Source organism: Mugil cephalus, chromosome 20 (genome assembly GCF_022458985.1).
Source record: "Mugil cephalus isolate CIBA_MC_2020 chromosome 20, CIBA_Mcephalus_1.1, whole genome shotgun sequence".
NCBI classification, from domain to species: domain Eukaryota; kingdom Metazoa; phylum Chordata; class Actinopteri; order Mugiliformes; family Mugilidae; genus Mugil; species Mugil cephalus.
This window is the reverse complement of record NC_061789.1, coordinates 13792285-13810208: the sequence shown is the minus strand read 5'-3', so window position 1 is coordinate 13810208 and position 17924 is coordinate 13792285. Positions and strand designations below refer to the sequence as shown.

The 17924-nt window shown below is 48.0% G+C and overlaps 1 protein-coding gene across 3 annotated transcripts; it reads right to left on the bottom strand.

Moving 5' to 3' along the window:
* Positions 1 to 1596: 1596 nt before the first annotated feature.
* On the bottom strand, positions 1597 to 16625 carry gprc5ba (G protein-coupled receptor, class C, group 5, member Ba). 3 transcript variants are annotated; one of them, XM_047571581.1, is made up of 4 exons: positions 16518 to 16625; positions 7158 to 8195; positions 6789 to 6934; positions 1597 to 5077 (listed from the first exon to the last, which is right to left on the bottom strand). In XM_047571581.1, the coding sequence occupies exons 2-4, from the start codon at positions 8191 to 8193 to the stop codon at positions 5033 to 5035; spliced, it is 1227 nt and encodes a 408-aa protein (XP_047427537.1). In that variant the 5' UTR covers positions 8194 to 8195; positions 16518 to 16625; the 3' UTR covers positions 1597 to 5032. The 3 variants fall into 3 exon arrangements, with proteins under 3 accessions (XP_047427537.1, XP_047427536.1, XP_047427538.1); XM_047571580.1 differs by having other exon boundaries at positions 15745 to 16615; XM_047571582.1 differs by having other exon boundaries at positions 6813 to 6934; positions 15745 to 16615.
* Positions 16626 to 17924: the final 1299 nt, after the last annotated feature.

Sequence of the window (17924 nt, the reverse complement as noted above, 5' to 3'; positions counted from 1 at the left end):
GTAATGCAAGTCTGACATTATGTTTAAAAGTAAATATATTAGCACCGGCTACTATATGACACAAAACGTCAAAATAAACATACATTGAAATTATATTTATATTTTTCTAATTTGTTTTGATGAACCTAATGGTTGGGTATTCTGCCTCGCGGAGTCCGACACCTTCAGCTATCTGATTTTGCTGCAGGTAATCATCAAACGCCGTCTTAAATGCCACGGAGGCTTTCGAAATGTCATGAAATTTGATTTTCCAAAAAATTTAAAGGCTTGCATGCTGCTCATCTGTGCAGTCCTTCTCTCTCCTTCAAGACGAACTGTCCACGTTAAAGTCGCCTCCTCCTGACTGTGTGTCAATTAACCCGAGTGAATAAAGTGCACTCCTGGCATAATTCCATCTCTCCAACCAACTTGGCGTACCTGAGAGGATGCCGCCGGCTTCTCCTCCGTCTTGACGGCCTTGTGACGGACGGCTCGGCCTCCTGGTGAGGCGCGAGGAGGGTCGTGTATCTCCCTTTGCAGGTATGTGGATGCTTGGCAGACAGCTGCCGCAGAGCAATGTGATAAAACGGCCCATTTCATTCTGGGGACATCTGATAGCGCAGCCAGCTCCACGGAGTCTGGCGGCTGTGGCCCCGACTGTAACTGGATAACACGGCGGCAGAAGGGAGTGGGCACCAAGCTGTCAGGGCCCAGCCATAGAACTATAGGCTCTGGGCTGCGATTCCAGGCTTAAGATGGACGTATAGATTACAACTGAAACATTTCAGGTCCGTGTGGGTGAGAAATACATACCGCAGTACACAAACACTTTGCCAAACAACCTCTAGATCATAGACAGCACATTTTTATCGACTAAAATTAAAAGTAGTTAAGCAAAGTTAGATGAGATCATGATGAATTTGAATCTAGGCTGTTTGGAAACGGCAACCTTCAGCTGCTTCTGCTCCGGCGCACTTGGAAAGCCCTCTAATGAATGTGTTGCATCAAGTCTTTTTCGGACAGTTTCTTGTCTTTGCGCCAAGGTAAACAAAGTCATTTGCTGTAGCTTTATGTTCTATGCTAATAGGCGTTTTAGGCTTTTTTACACAGATCCTAACGCCGCAGCCTGACGTTCACCTCCCCAGAAATGTTCTTACACATCATGATGCCACAGACCACAAGAGTTGCCATTGGTCCACTTGGTTAGTTGCGTATTTCTGCTGTAGTATTTGAAGCTGCTTCTCGATTGTTTTGGATCAATAAAGATGGAACACATTGAGGAAGGTTAACTGAGAAGGTTGTGTGACTTGTCTTCAGTCAAATGCAAAACTTTCAGTCTCCACTGTTGAAAGTGAAGTGAAAGTAGAAACAAAATTTGACCCGACTGGCAAAAAAGACACAGCGCAGACGTGCATTTAGGTGATGTTTTTACAGAGTGAGGCAGACTGATGACCACACAAGTATGAATGACTCTAAAAGAGCCTTAAGGTTGCGACAATCAACAGCAACAGCATCTAGATCTGCTTTTGTCCTCATTCATACTGGTGTTATAGCAGGAGGCCTTTACTTTGACGCTCACCAGACAAACCACAAGAAAAAAAAAAACACCACTTCCAGTTAAAAGTTAACTACAAACATGACACGTTTATTGAACTTTTTTTTTCCTGAATCAGTTACAGAAACGAGAGTTAACAGTTTATTTTTCTTTTTTCTGATCAGGGGAATCAAGTTCTATACATAGGCATGCTGCGTCCCTGCACAGTCATAGCTGTGCAGACCAATATTACCCCTGTCAGCTGCCCCGCTGGAACAGTCTGAAGGCAAGACAAATCAGGAGAGGACAGGCAAGGACATGTCAGCCCAGGGAGGATGGGTGTTCAAATGGGCAACCTGGGGGACGACGAACTCAACACTTAAGCTTTTGTGCAAATTTCACCACAGTCTATTTGATTTTAAACACAGAGACAATATCAGCCGGAGGATTTTCTTTTCTTTTTTTTCCTTTTTTTTCTTTTTTTTTTTACCCTTGAGTCCGCAAACCAATAGAGGAAGTTATTATTAGGTCCGATGACGATGGCATTATGTTCCTTTCCTGGGACTCTTCTGGACCATTTCCCCTGCCTTTAGTCTCTCCTCCTCGCTTCTCACCAACCAGCTCTCTTTTGTGTTTAAGAAAGCACAGACATCGAGTGTGTCATCTGATATACACTGAAATTACGATTGCTGTCACATGACCTTTACATAAATAGTTAGTATTCAAAAGTACGTCTGAGAAAGGTCGTATATGTAGAAATGGTGATAAGCATGCACAGATAGGTAGTCGACGAGTGCAAAATCTACTAAGTCACATCATGTTATTTCTTCTTCTTTTTTTTCTTTTCTTTTTTTGTTGTACTCCACACTGAGTGAAAACATCACGAGAATCGACACCTCTCCCCCTCAGCTCTCGAGCGTTGAGATTCAGGAGCTTTTGTCCCTTTTTTTTACCACTGACCATCCGAAACCCTGAGGACAGCTCTTCTTGCATGGATCGGAGGCCTGGAGCCTGTTTCGGAGCAGGCCCAAACAGAGCCTGTGCATCGCGCTTACAAGCTCTCTTTGGGCATGAGGCTGGCCCGCGAGTACCAGTCCTATTTTAGAACAGCCAGTGCGTAAGACATAAACGTAGAGCAGCAGTCAAGGGTTGACCCCCGGAGTCTTTACTTAGCCGAGGATTGACATTAACATCAAAGCTCACCAGACTGACTATTGGTGGGCTTTAAAATTAGTTTATCCTCCCCTCCCCTGCTATGCTTTTTATAGTTATCCCTAAAGTATCACAGAATAAGTCACTGTTTACTGCATGAAGTGCCAAAATTATTCACAGCCATAGTTGTTTTTCTGAAACGTTCAAAATAAGTGTGATTTTTTTTATCCCCTTCACAGCCGAGAGTGGACCACTGTCTACACTGAGAGCAGGAGCAACGCAATTTTCCCGTTAATCGATCAAACGAACAAAAAAGTAATAATCGTAAAAGCGTCTAGTGTTGGCAAAACATTTCCAAAATGCTAGTTTAAAATAATAATCATAAAAAAAAGACACCGGCAGGAGGAAAATAAAAGCATAATGTAAAAACGAGCAAATGTACTGTATGAACACAAAGCAAACCATAAAAAAAAAAAAAAAGATAAATTCTGTTTGCAGGTATCAGTCCTCCGCACATACGGTTAAAAAAAGAAAAGAAAATGGACAAAAGTAAACAAGCAAGCAAAGCTTTACAGCACTACTATGTACACAGCTTCCTGGGTGAAGGAGAGAGCTGGTGTCACGGTGAAGGGGAAAGGGGGCGTGAAGCGGAGACTCCGGTGAAACTGTAGTCCAAGTTGGCACGAGGGACTTGAGCTGTAGCCGACCACAGAAACAGGAGGAGGAGGAGGAGGAGGAGGAGGAGGAGGAGGAGGAGGAGGAGGAACAGGAGGGCGAGACTAGATAAAGAAGACGACCACACAGGGCCGAGGGACACGGCCGTCCTCCGCGGGGAGACATTTTCTCACACAGATTGGCCGAAGGAAGTCACAGATAATTCACTGCGCTATCTCCTGCCTCCGCCGCCACTCCTTCTCTTCCCTTTTCCATTTGATCCTCCTCTTCCTACCTTGCACTGTAAATCTGATCTCTCTAAGGCTCTCGGATATCTCCACACACCAGCCGCAGCTCTATATATATATATATATATAGATATACTCTGTCACTCACAGTTTGACTACGGTATCTATACAAGTGTTGATTATTTATTTTTTTTTACTCTTCTGTGCCTCACTGGAAAGAGTTACGTGGAGGAATATTTAGCACCAGAATGCAACATGAACTCTGACCCCCCCCTCCCTCCCCTGCCCCTCACGACATCCCAACCCTCGCGTACTCTCGCAGCGAACAGACCCGGAGGAAGTCAGAGAGGGACACCGTTTCATTTCCTCGCTCCGTTTCCTGCTGATACAAAGTGACAGTTTTTCTCCTGGCTGGTTCAAACCGCCGGTGGCCACCGGAGACGTGGGAGAGCGCAGCAGTCTGACCTAGATTCGTGAAGCGGAGAACCTCCCCGCCCCGTGACCGACGCGCTCCTCGTCCAATCGCGACCCGCCCCTGCTCCGTCTTGACGGCGTGCGACCGTCCCGTCCGTCTCGGGGGGCCGTTTGTTGCGTCTGCGGGTCGCTGGGAACTTCTTCTGGCTTCGCAAGTTCAGGGTTCTTCACAGTTTGCGAGGTGTCCATGCAGGTGGTGGGATGACGCGAGGTGAGAAGAGTGTTGTATTCACAGACAGTGCAGAGAAAGAGGAAGCGGGAGGATAAAGGCTGGGGGTGTGGGAGCGGGGGTGTAACAGTCTGGAGAAGGAGGGTTTGTAGGTAGAGTTGTAGGGTACACACACACACACACACACACGCTCTTTCCTCTCAGATGCTGAACTCACGCACCCACTGAGGCTATTTTTTTTTTCCTTTTCTACGAGGGCTGCACAGTTGCCCGTGTGCTCTGCCTTCGCCTACAGTGTGGATGGATGGAGGACAGAGCCAAGTCTTTCCTTCTGAGTGCCAGTGTCGCGAAGAGCAGCAGAAAAGACTTCACAGTTTTCAAGGATGCCTACGAGGCCTGTTAAGTGTTCAAGAGGAGCTAATCATACACGTTCCCCGACCCTTCAAAAAAAAAAAAAAAAAAAAGGAATACTGCAGGTTGTTATTTTCAGATCTCAGTTGTCTCGTTTTGCTATTTGCTGGTCACATTTCTTCTTTAGGGATTTGTGCGGCAGAAAGGCTTTAGCTCTGTCCTCCATGAACCCCCCCCCACTCGGTCTTTCACTCTCTCAGTCTCGCACACACTCATACAGGAGCTGATTGGCACATAGTCAGTGTTGAAGTCTGTACACAGGGTGAGAGGGCCCCGTAGGCCTCCGTGCTCGTTAAGTCCAATCCAACGCGATGGGGGAGGCCCCTCGTCCCGGACCCCTCCCCTCCTCACCGTCTCTTCTTCTTCTCCTCTTCATTTTCTAGCACGCGTTCCTCTTTCCAAACCGCTCGCTCACCACAGCTGCCTCCCCGTGTAGGTGGGCGGGGCAGAGGGCACCTGTAAATGGGAAAAAACACATGTTGTAGACGATAAACAGCATCAGCATAGCGGCATAGATTTTAATACCCACACAGACAGTCCACACCATTCATACTTTGGCCCTTTAGTGTTTCGTTTTCTCGCTAAAATTGCTGGTATTCATTGGAATTAAGCTCAGAGGACTTTGTTTTTTGCAGTATCTCGTTTTTCTCTGGGCTGTAACTTTTTTATTCTGGTTTATCGTCAGTCTGCACCATCAAAATGCTACTGAACATAAAATATTCCTCATTAAATAATGGGTCTCCATTAGTGGGAACTTTTAGGCTCTTTTAGGTCCTGTTATTGTACGTTGCTACAGTGTACTGAAATACTCGCTGCACAAACTGAGGAAATGTAGAATTTAAAAGAACAACTCTTCCTTCACGAGTCCCCACTTCTGAGACCAAACCCATATTCCCCGAAAAGCCCGACTGTCTTTTACTTTGGTATCAAAGCTTTCAGTGTGTCATCATCTTCTGATAGCTGTCAAAGTGTCAGAGATTTGGAGGCAAGCCGTAGAGGAAAAAAACAAAAAAAAAACCCAGCAAACTTGTGTAGAGTTTTAGACTCTTGCAGACTTTGCAAGAATTGCTTTTAACTGCGTAGTCTGGCATTTTTGGAAAACACTGAAACATGTTTTTCCACTAGTTGGATTAGCAGATTTCATGTGTACAAAGTCAACTTCTCTTTGTCCACTTCCTGCTAAGGTCTCCTGACAGTAGTGTATAACATGCAACAGAGATCGGTGGTATTGGTTTTGCCGTCCAGCTCTCTGGAAGATGGTGAATGTGGCCCATTTAGACCATTTCCCACCATAGTTTCCTTTAATTCTCAGCACTTTCATCTTTTAGGAATTAAACATTTAATCACAGTTATCTTTCACTGGGTAACATAAAAACTGGCTGATCTTCTTTAGACTCGACTGAGGTATTGCCAGGGATTTGCGAAAGCGTTGAGTTTGAGGGTTTAGCTGAGAAACGTCTGAAAGCAGCTATTGAAGTTTTTTTTACAAAAGGAATAAATCTCTAAAAGGCAAACTGTGGAGCGTCACAGATTGCCAACACTAGAGTTTAACCACTGGCTGTTACTAGCTTTGAAAAAGATGCGGAAAACACTAAATTATGCAAACTAATGGTGTTTTACACAAATCAGCTTATGAAGGAGTCGTCTACATTCATTTTATCAGTTAGATCAGGAGGCCTAGCTGCGATCTTTTAGCTGTGTTCAGTGTTTCAGTACGTTGCCTCCTCTAATACGGAGCTGCTGTGATGCTGTGTGGCAGCCTTAATTCATAGCACGGAGGCTGGAGATCATTTCACCTGCGCCAGCCAGAGTTATCATTCATCTCGCGTAGCGACGGACGTGACGGGCCGTGACAAGCCGGCTGACATTCACATCACTCAGTGGACAGTTTGCAGGTCATCTACACACACAGGAGCACATGGAAACTCTCTCTCTCTCTCTCGCGATGACCCGTACGCAAATCGATGCCAGATGAGTGACCATTCGTGACAGCCCCCCTCCATGCACGTGACCATCCAAATACAATAGATACAGGCGCGTGAGCATGCACGCACTCACACCTCTCCCTCATCCCGGTGCAATGGCATGTGGTCCGGAAACGCACGAATGTGCATGCAGTCTAGTCGGCGTGGTCGAAATGAGAGGGCGGCGTGTAAGCGGCGTGTACCTGTGCCTGGGCGGATGTACTCACCGCTCCCCCGTTCAGGATCATGGTCATCTCGGTGGGCTGGTAGACGTTGCTGCGGAAAGGAGCGCTGGGCCGGGCGCCGGTGTTGCTGTTGTGTTGCCCGGCAGCGCCGCCGCTCCTCAGGCCTGGAACAGACAGAGATTACTCATCGTGACTCACCGCATCACTAGTTAGTCTAGATGAAAGAAGAAAACATTTCCTGTGCCACTTTTTCCCTTCTGTAGTTATTCCTAGCTTCGCGTGCAAATATCTCCTCATGTTCATTCTTCTGCGTGGCCTACATTCCTCCTACTAGCTGCTCGTACGAATTACGCCTGTCTGCCTTAAACTACCAGATCGTAGCTGTACCTGCAGTGTTCTCGTCGCTGTATCCGTAGCCCTGGTTCTCCACGAACTGCCTGTGAGATAAGGGGATGTCCTCGTCGAAGCTCGTCTCCCTCATCCGCGTCGAGTTCTGCGACGTGTCGAAGTAATCCGGGGCCGTGGGCTGCGGCGGGGGTCTCAGGCAGATGTGGGCCTCGGGGATGGCGTGGAAGATCAGCAGCAGCCAGCCCTGAGCCACTAAAGCTATCGCCAGCGCCGGGTCGTTCCAAGCCGGGGACCTGCCGAGCCAGTCGTTGCCGTACAGGTAGAAGCCCACCCAGGCCACCCACAGGAGCAGCGACATCAGGCAGGTGATGAGCAGCCAGATGGCGTTGCAGCGCCACTGACGCGTCTTCCCACACAGGGCCAGGGAAGCGGCCGTCAGCGCGGCTATCAGGAGCGCTAGCACGTAGCTGCACGCTAGCGAGAAGTCCAGAGGCAGGTACTGACAGGCAGCCCGTCCCTCCCTCAGCACAGTCAGAAGCAGCCACTCGGCGGCAATGATGCCCTGCACGGCGCTCAGGCCTAGAGCCAGGCCCGTCAGGGCGCAGCCGCCTGGGCTCCGGCGCTCCCGGCCCAGCCTGCGCAGACGGACACCCTGAACCAGCAGGCAGGAGAAGCAAAGAGCGAAAAGGAGGCCCCAGAGGGCCCTGCGAAGTAGACACAGTGACTCGTCCTGCTCGATAAGGTAGGCGAAGCTCAGGCCGAACAGGCCAAGGATCCCGAGGAGCAGCAGGAGGATGGGTCCCACGCCGCTCCGCTTCTCGGCCTCGCTGATGTGGCGCAAGCGGCAGAGCAGGACCAGGGCGAGCAAGATGGCAGCCAGCGTCCCACCGGCGGCCACCGACTCGACGGCCACACCCCATATGGAGTCCAGGTCACAGAGGAGGGTGTAGGGGCGCATCAAGCCCCACCCGCAGCCCCTCGGGAGAGTCTCCGGGTCACCCGGATTTTGACCGCTGACATGGCGAGCAACGGTTAGCAGCAGGAGAGGGAGGAGGAGGACTGGTGGGGGCGCCATCTCTGAAAAAAGGAGAAGACGCAAGTGAGTCATTCTGGTCATAAACATGTGGAAAGCTATAGAGCAGCCAGTCATTCTCACAGTAATCATCTGTCTGCGTGACAACACAGACAATCGGCCACTGCTGTGTTTTAGGAAGGAAACAAAAGACAGTGGTTCATTCACGGCCAATGACTAAAGCCTTTACAAACATCCTATTCCACAACTAGCTGCCTTATAGCCTAGCTTTCTTTTTAAAGATTTATTTGTTTTTGTCGACCCACACACAAGATAAGCCTGCGAAATTAGAGGAGCCCACGTCGTCCACAAGTTTATTCAGAATGTGAGTTTAAGGGCTGTGATTTGTCTTGTCTCGTCCAATGAACGAGCCCCGGGGTGCACTGACAGGAGAGCCGCAGGATCATGCATACTTTTATGAAAAGACCAGATACAGAGAAAGGAAGTAGCGCGAACAAGAAGCGCGGCTCGCTATCAGGCATCTGAGGGCATCCAGGTGTGAGACGATGCATAATACACAGTCGCTTGCAAACATTCGTGTACTTTTGAGAGAAGTGCCCCAGTGGAAAAAAAAAAAAAAAAAAAGGGAACACACATCAGCGTTATGTGTAAAATCAATACTGTCTACCTTTTTCTTTATTCATCACAGCAACCAGACAGCAACACACACACAAACCCACAAAAACACGTATTCTTTTGCTTCACTTAAGGGCTTTGCCGGGATGATCAGCGCTGTCATTTCACCTGACATGCTGTGTGTTTTATGGGAGCTCGGCCTGTGTTTAAAGCCACCACGACGCCACACGCGCAGACACATCCTCATCCTTTGCCAGTTCGCTGTCGCCGTGCTTTCAGACATTCCTTCCACGCCGGCTCACAGCGTACATCGGTGCGTTAAACAGCCTGCTTTCACGAAGCACTTTTCTATCCACTCGGCGGGTTGTTTATGTCGGCGCGGGTTAGCCTCGCTGTAATTTTGTCATTTAAAAAAAAAAGAAATCTCATGGAGTCCACGAATAGACTGCACCATAATATTTGCATACCACATAAAGGACACTGGATATCCCCAGCTTCGCATTCCCTTTCCATTCCCGTAAGTTGGGGAGAGAATAGCAGGTTTAAATAAGCAACAACCTGGTCACATGGTGTAGTTTATTAAACAGGGTGGACTGCAGGAAGGAAATTAGGTGTTTTTTTTTACTTTAACCCAAGGAACAAAGGGGCAGAGGTGGTCGAAAGTCTAATGGAGCGCCAGTTTTTTATTTTATGATTTGATTTTCCTGCGAGATAAAAGTGCAAAAACAATGTGACAATGTGAAAGCAATGGCTCTGAGTGATGAGCTCACACACTGTATATACTGTATATTTAAATCCTAAAGCTGCGGCTCCCCTCGGCTTTACAAGGCTTAATAGTGAGTTTCTGCTCATTGTTTGGATGTCTGGCTGCAACTTTACCGGCCTGGTTTCCTTTCACGTCTCAACCAGCGACTAGCTGATGAGGGGCTGTTGCACCGGCTGGACGTGCGCCTGGCTGTGAAAGCACGCTGGGCGTAAAATGCTTTTGAAACCCCTTCGCAGAAATAACATCAATTGTGCGATCCAAGGCGAAGGTCTGAGATTAAAGTCAGAGGTAGGTGTAAAGTGAAAAGCCTTGACAGGGCTTTTTATACAATACAAACGTTCATACAAGGGGGGCGTCTAATATTCAGGCATGAAAGTGTGACGAAAGGCCGCAGCAGTTCTCTTGATATGGAGTTAGAATTGACTGCAAGATCACTTCTGCCTGTTGGAACTTTCAGAGTAGACAAATATGTCTATCAGGGGAGGGTGGAGACCAAAACGGAGCTAGAGGGAGAGTTTTTGAATGACTAGATGTGGCAATGTGGCCGCAACCTTTGTTTATTTAGGACGACTTTGCACCAGAAAGACATTATTAATCTGACATCATTAAGACAACCAGCTCACATCCAATTACATCCATATCCAGAGAACATTAGTGTTAATAGATGTATTGATCTTCATTCTAAGTCTCATCCACACACATATACTCTGCATGTGTATGATGATCCATCCATTTAAGCTTGTGATGTATTTGTCCTTTTTATATATTTTTTAAAAAAAATTTCAGAGAGCAGTTGTTTACAACTTTGGGAAATATCATATACTTATTCCCAGAGTGCATCAGTGTGAATGATGCATGTGTGCATATGCAGCACTTGGGTGTTTTTTTGCGCATATTCATTTATTTGGAGCTCTTTCATGTCTCCCTCAGAGATTTACACCCTCCAAAAATTCCTCTTCACGCCTCCTCATTACTAAAATTTTTCACTCCCCTTATTTTAGAGACTTTTTCTTTCTTATTTATTTTGTTTTGTTTTTTTCCTGCTCGGCTCCGTCCCTCCTCGCTGCAGCAGCTGTTACTGGCCACTGGTTACTACTGGTCAACATTTACATCAATCAGACCTCGCCGCCGGATGAGTCACCGGGCTCTTTATACACAAACACAAACACCTGATATTAACACGTGAACATAACGGCTCAGAGCACTTGTGCTTTCCCCTAACATCGTGTTGTTTTTCTGGTGAACCTCTGACAACCGCGGTTACGCCCCATCTTCAAATTACTGGAATGAAACAAGACAGCGAGGAGACAAAGAGTGAAAAGCTCCCCTCACTCATCCTCGATGAGCGGACTCCTCCTCTGTCCTTTTTTTAAGTCTTTTTTTTTTTCCCATCCCGTGCACGTTCATTGTCACGTTCTGGTGAAGCCACGCAGTCGAGACCAGCGCACGCTCGCAACACGACACGGGGGGAGGCTGGAGCTTGTGTCCAGCACGCTAGTGACTTTTTGACTCACTCCCTCCCTCGCGCACAGATGGTTGCTCTGGCTGCTTTTTGAGTGTGACTTGGCAGACTGGTGCGCTGAAAGCTGAGGGGATGGATGGATGCACAGGGCCGCCACACACACACACACACACAAGCGAATGTACACTGTATAACGCACACCTACAGTCACACACATACTGGAGTCCTCTTCTGTCGTTCGTACTAATGCAAGGCACGTGAGACGGCAGCGAGATAGAGCCTCTGGCCTTCTGCTTTGTGCAGCACGGAGGAGGACGCTGCGGCCGCCTCATCCTTCCCTCCCCTCTGTCTCTCTAGACGTGTTCCTCCCTCTGTCGCTCCCCGCTCCACGCGGCCATTTCTGTTCTCCCCCTCCATTTAAAAAAAAATTTCAATGCCACCTTCCCTCCCACAGCAGCCTCAGCCCTCTGCTACGTTCGTATGAAAGATGCACCGCGCACACTTTCGTCCCCATCGCTGTCTAACGCCAGACACACCCCTCTTCCTTCCATTTTTTTGTTATTTCTCTCTTCGCTCCCTGCACCCCCTTCCTCCCCCATGTCCTTTTCCTCCCCCACCCCCCACCTCCTTCCCTTCCTTTCCCTTTTCCTCTATTCTTGCTGTGTATCTTATGTAACTGGGGGACAGATCCAGCTCCTGCCAGTTCTGCTGCACAGCTACTGTTTCTCAGGCTTCATCCTCCTCGGTGCCAAGCAGCCTGTTGGCACCCTGAGCTCCATCTTAGCTCTGCGTTGTGCATGCAGCAGGGTTACATGAATTCGTGCACGCGCCTTCATCTCATGCACCGGTGCAGTTTGTCGCCGACGTCTGCCGCCTCCGCGCACATGTAAATGCAACGCTCTGCTCGGCGTTGCATTATGTACGCGAAGGCAACGCATTCGTACGCAAAGCTCAGCGTGGAAAGTGTGCACGGCGCATCGCAATGCTGAGGGCAAATGTGCAGCACTGCAGTCACTGAGATCTGCTCCAGGCTGCATAGGCAGGGGCCGGGGGAAATGTAGCAAGCCACACCATACAATTACAAAGTCCTATAATTATCTTACACACCACACAACCAGATGCTGTCTAATTATCGTGGTGATAATTTGGTGGATTATTGCATTTTGACGACTTCAGTTCAGTTCTCTCTTTTTTTTCTCTCTCTCTTCTCAGGCTACTCACACTGAGATGTGAAAAGTGTGTGTTCTTGTTTTTATCAAGTTACGGGGGCTAAACTCTTGCAGACAAGTAAAGTTGAAGGGATCTTGTTGTTGCTTGACAACATTTAGAATTTTAAAAAAAATAAATATTGAGACTTTGCTCAGGAGTAAATGTTAGGGTAAGGGCACACTCAGGCTAGCTAATCGTTCTGTACCCGAGCACGCTTTGTATGGCTAGTGTGAAGTCTGGCACGCTACGGTTAGAAGAGGAATACTTTGGCACAGTAATGTTTGTGACTGTGACACATGAGCACAAGCTCGAAATGTAACCACGACGTGACCACGTAATCATGACAGCAAGCGACCATCTCTCCATCGCAACAACAATGGCGGCGGCAAAGTGTTCGCATTGGTCAGAGGACAAGGGCTGACTATTTTATAAAGAAGTTTATAAAGAACTAGAAAGTCATTGCACTTGTGTTGTCAGGTTCGGGTAACCGCGTATGTCGCGTATCAACGTGATGCCGTACGTGTCTGGGGCGACCGTTCCTCGGCCCACTTGGTTCAGGTTAATGTGAGTGGTGGCCATCGGAAGATGGAGGTAATTCGTGCTTTGGCACAGCACGGAACATCTGGCCCTAGTGTGGGTGCACCCTGGGACTAGGCCCATGGAAAGGCCTCTCAAGGATATGAAACACAAGTCTATACAAAAAAAAATCAGCGCATTGGTATCCAACTGGAAGCGGACCTATCGCACTCATCCAGCTGTTGGGGTGAACAGGTCCTGTGCTTGCATCTGTTTGCCGGTGATAGCGTTTGTTAACACCCACCCCCGTTCACAATAGATCTTTTCTTATGACGGAGCATACGTTCAGATCCTGCATCAGTAGCTGGGATTACATAACACACTGCACAGTTAAACACAGACCGTCTGGTGACCCCTGTCTAAAGCCCATCTGTGTCTAAAAAGATAATAACTGCGGTTGCAGTTAAAGCTTTGGTCTGGAACTAAATTTGAGCTGTTGACTACATCCATCTGTCTTTCTTCTTCACTGATTTGATTAATGTTTCTCTTTTTGATAGAATCTGAGGAGGTTCTGAGTGGGGCACTTCATAGAGGACAGGAATTTCTGATGTAAGATAATCCTAGATAAGTCTTCCTTTAATGCCATGCTGCATTACTTGCATACACTTGTATGTGCAGTTAATGTATGCATTTTTAGCTTTGATTTTATTCCCTCTAAGGGTTTATTCAAAGAATGAGCACAGTGATGTAAAAGTGTGTTTGGTGATGAAATTAGGTCCGGAGTTTTTCATCAGCTGGTCCACTCAGAAATTTTCTTTTGCGCCAAAAATGTATTTGTGGCTCAAGTCACAGGCTGATCCTTACTCCTCTTTTATCTCACCAACCAGTTTATGTAACTTTTGACTGTGATAAATACAGTTTATACAGTTTGAGGCAATCACTGAACCTCTAACTTTCTAGACATGACCTATCCATCGATACATTTAACCAAAGTCTGGGACCGGAATGTGTCCAATGTGAGATCTTATCGTGAGTTTGAAAATACTGATAACTACTTGGGAGGGCAAGTTTTTGGAAAACACACGTATTTGGGGTTAGATAATGTTGAATGGCGAGACCGAAAATGAGGACGTCCTTTCACTGCACCAACCTCCGGAGCGCCATCATGGGAAAAAAAGAAAACAACAACAAAAAAAAAAAATAGACAGTGGAAGTATTTTCCCCTGTCTCTTCAGACATCCCCAGCCACCCTAATTAGGCCTCATTACCATGTGACTGGGCTCACAGCAAGACCATATGCTAATTGACTTGGCAATTAACAGCGCCAGCGTTTAATCTCAACCCTCTCTCCCCTCCCTCAGCTCCATTCGCCCCCCACCCCAACTCAGTCCAACATTAACATTGTGTACGAGGTGACCAGTCAGATGGGAAGGCGTCCAGAACCTCAAAATATACCGTGGAAACCGCAGGCCTCCGGCGCCATGCGTCCATGTGATATGAATAAGCATAACAGATAAAGTGATGGGATCTGCTGTGAACGGAGGGTTGATCAGAGGCAGGGAGATCAGATTTGGTTTCAGAGCGTGGTGGTGCTCAGAGCAGCGAGAGAAACAAGGAACAGCCGGATGTGCAGAGGAAGAACTGGAGCGAGCTTTGTGCCTGGAGCGCGTGTGTGTGTGCGTGTGTTTGCGTGTGTGTGTGTTGCATCGTGTGTCGGGGAGGAGGGGCGAGTGCACGAGCACCAACGCACGTATGAAACGAGTAGCAGGGAAGTTTCTCGCGGATGTGACAGTCGCACCCTGCCTCACACACTCAGCTGTGTCATGTGAGCGTAGAGGAGCTGAACACACACACACACACACACACTCACACACAATCCATCCAAACAAGGTGCATATGGCACAAGCCCGGAGGAGATACTGTAGCTCCGGCTTCTCCCGAGAGGAGGCTAACTAACTCATGGGTCTGAGAATAAACAGCTCCACTCTACTGAATATTGATTAATGATGGAAAACAGAACACTCTGAAGTAGGCCCTGGAGCTTTCTGGGTACACAAACCCTGCTCTGACACTGGCTCTGGATTCATATATCATCTACCCACTGACTGACACTAAATCAATCCACGTAGTGACATGAATTTCCATTCACTTCATTTAGACACAAGTGGGCATTTAAATGGAATTTCATGCAGGCTACCTATCCTGTCCAGGACCCGGCCTCTTGTTTATGATGTCAGCGTGGGAGTCTTTTGAAGGGGACAACTTTGCCTAATGCAAACACACATATTGAGAATGCTCTTTTTTTTCTTTCCTTTTCTTTTTCTTTTTCCAGCACACCCCCTCTCAGGCCGCAACAATGCCGGCCACATTGGGTGGGTCCCCAGGGGTTCCAGAAGAGTGTGTTTGTTTGAGGGACATCACTAAGACCATTGTTTCTGAGGTCTGAGCCTCTCAGTGTGTGTGTGTGTGGTGTGTGTGTGTATGTGTGTGTGAGATCCAAAAATAAAGAATGACATCTAACCTCGAAACTAAAGAACGGGGAGGTGATTGGCACTGTTTATTGTGAGATGCAACAGAGGCGCAGCTACTAAAAGGAACCGATGTTTTTTTTTTAACCCCTGCTAAGAAAATTGTGCCAAAGCGAGCCCGTCGTCAAGTTTCACACGGTTTTGTCGAATATCCCTCGAGGTTACGGCCATATGCGCCAAACCCTGCGCGTAAATATACGTTTTTGCAATGTGCCCGTGTGCCCTCTCTCCGTCACATCTATGCGTTTTTTGGTGCAACGACATCGCCTCTCTCCCAGGGCTGTCAACGATGCAACTTCCACCCCACCGCTGATAAACCCCCCAAAACAGCCCCTTTGCAATACATGCACTGGTGCATTCAAACACACGCCGACCCCCCTGTAGGATTTTCAGCCACACGCACATGCTTCAATATTACGCTCGCAAATCTCCTCTGTCCCCGACCCCTTCTGTTTCTGTCCATCGATGGGTTATTCTACATGGTGAGCAGCACGTACCTTGATCGATGTAAACAAATGTGGTCTAGAATGAAGACGGATGCACAGTAGCCAGGTTCGAGGGGAGGCAGGACCAGGAGAAAATGTCACATTTCGGAACGAGCTCCCCTCGTTGCGTTTGCGTATTCTCTCTCCATCCACATGGACTTGTGTGTATGCGATCAGTCCAGATGATTCCTCACGCTCCGGGTTTCAGACCAGAGGAAGCCGGTTATTCAGCCCGTGTTCGTCGTCCTCAAAGGCAGGACTGAAAGGAACGCGAGCCCAAGCGCAGAGAGACAAAACGCAACGGGGTGCAAGGATTATAATATGACGGAGATTTCTTTATCGTTTTTCCCTAAATCCTTTGTTCAGCGGCGCGCATCTTTGACTTTCACTCGACGGAGCATTCGTCAAATATAAATGTAACGTACAACGGGTCGAAATCCTGCGTTGCGCAGAAACGCTGTCCCCATAACAACCGGGTCCACTTCTCCGGTCAGAGCGCCGATTATGCCGCTGAATGCCCGGGTTGACGCTCACCCCTCCCGGATGCGCCTCTCTCGACCGAACGCATCACCCAAACTGCGCTCCCGCACAGCGTGCGTAATGATAATCCTTCTGCGCACCCACACATGTACGCACAGAGGGGGGGAAAATGACAGCTCCGCGAGAGGCAGCGGACTCCCCTCTGTCTTCCCTCGCTTTAACAGTTTCCCCGATAAATTAATTGATCCCCGAAATGGCTGAGATCCTAGACGCACAGCGAGCGAGCCTTGCGCGCCAATACACACCTCCTAAATCTATGCGTCTGATGTCACTGGCCCAGGCTGTGGGCACAGTTTGGGCTCCCCCGTGTCCAGTTAGTGCGGCACTGTTTTTCTCCCGTTCACTGAGCTGAAAGTCGCAGAAAATGTCCCAACGCACCGTTAAGTTGAGCGGCTACTGCTCCGTTTCCGGCCACATCTTTCAGAATAAAATACGGTCTTTGTTTTTACAAGAACATAAAGTCACAACTGTTGTGAACATATTGAGACCATCGGCATCATATCTATCTATCTATCTATCTATCTATCTATCTATCTATCTATCTATCTATCTATCTATATGTTGATTATTGGTTTGTTTTCAAAACGTCTCAATGAATAAGCTTAAACCACAACTTATTTGCTAGGCCGTGGACATACATTCAATGTGTTGTCTAAGGTGACTTTGACAAGTGGACAGAAAGTCTCTGTGATCAAATGATCACTTATTTACTTGCTCACGTTGCCTTTAAACTATGACTCCAACAAAACCCACAGCTGTCACGAACCTTACAAACTTTCCACTCTTGAACCCCTCCCCGCCTCTTTTCGTTCTGTTGCGAATGGCTCTTTTATTTTGAAAATAATCCTCTCTCTTTTCCGGCGTGATCTCAGGGGTCTTGACAGATCTCCAAAGTGCAGTGATGCTTATTATTCTTCGCTGTCATCACATGCTTGTTGCCTCAGCTGCTCCGCTCCATCTTCCCGGGGGGCTTTCGATGGCGGAATCTCCGCTCCTGCAACCACCACCACCACCTCCTCCTCCTCCTCCACCTCCTCATCTTTATCTGGGTGCAGATGCGAGTCAGTGAAAGTGATTAGTGGCAGCTCTGTCTCCATTTTGCACTCTTAAGGGGGCAGACAAGAAGGGGCAGCTGTGACACCCCTGAACAGGTGACTGTAATGCTGCTAATGTAAAGGGTAAAAAAATCCATTTGCAGAGGCAGGACTCATTTTATAGGATTGTACAAATCCGTAATCAACACCTTGCATGCATGGAAACATTGGCAACACACAAGCAATGAGAGTATTGAACCACGAGCACATTTTGCACCGAGCTGCCCTTTCATTGTCTCTGCCCCTCGCCACTTTCCCCTTTCCCATGCACAAAAAACTCACAAATACATGCAAAGTGAAATGACATGCAGTAAGGAGGCGTATCATGTGGAGTGGCAGCTGAGGATGTGAGACTAATCTGACAGGTGCAGCCTGAGAAGAGTAACAGCATGGGAAGAGGGGGTGGAGGAAGAGAAGGAGGGGGAGGGGGGGTCACCGCTCAAAACAGGAGGACTGATGAGATTAATGGTCCTCTCCCTTGGCTACCAGCAGACGGGCCCATGCCGTACACCGTCAGCCTTTTCTCGTCGTCCTCAAACGTTGCATGAGCAGTAAAAG

What these genes read in the sequence shown, in the direction of transcription:
- gprc5ba (XM_047571581.1), bottom strand. Translation starts at nt 8,193, where the DNA reads ATGGCGCCCCCACCAGTCCTCCTCCTCCCTCTCCTGCTGCTAACCGTT. An exon ending in CAGCGACGAGAACACTGCAG is followed by an intron (nt 6,935 to 7,157) that starts GTACAGCTACGA and finishes TGTCTGTTCCAG; the next exon opens with GCCTGAGGAGCGGCGGCGCT. An exon ending in GTACATCCGCCCAGGCACAG is followed by an intron (nt 5,078 to 6,788) that starts GTACACGCCGCT and finishes TCCCATTTACAG; the next exon opens with GTGCCCTCTGCCCCGCCCAC.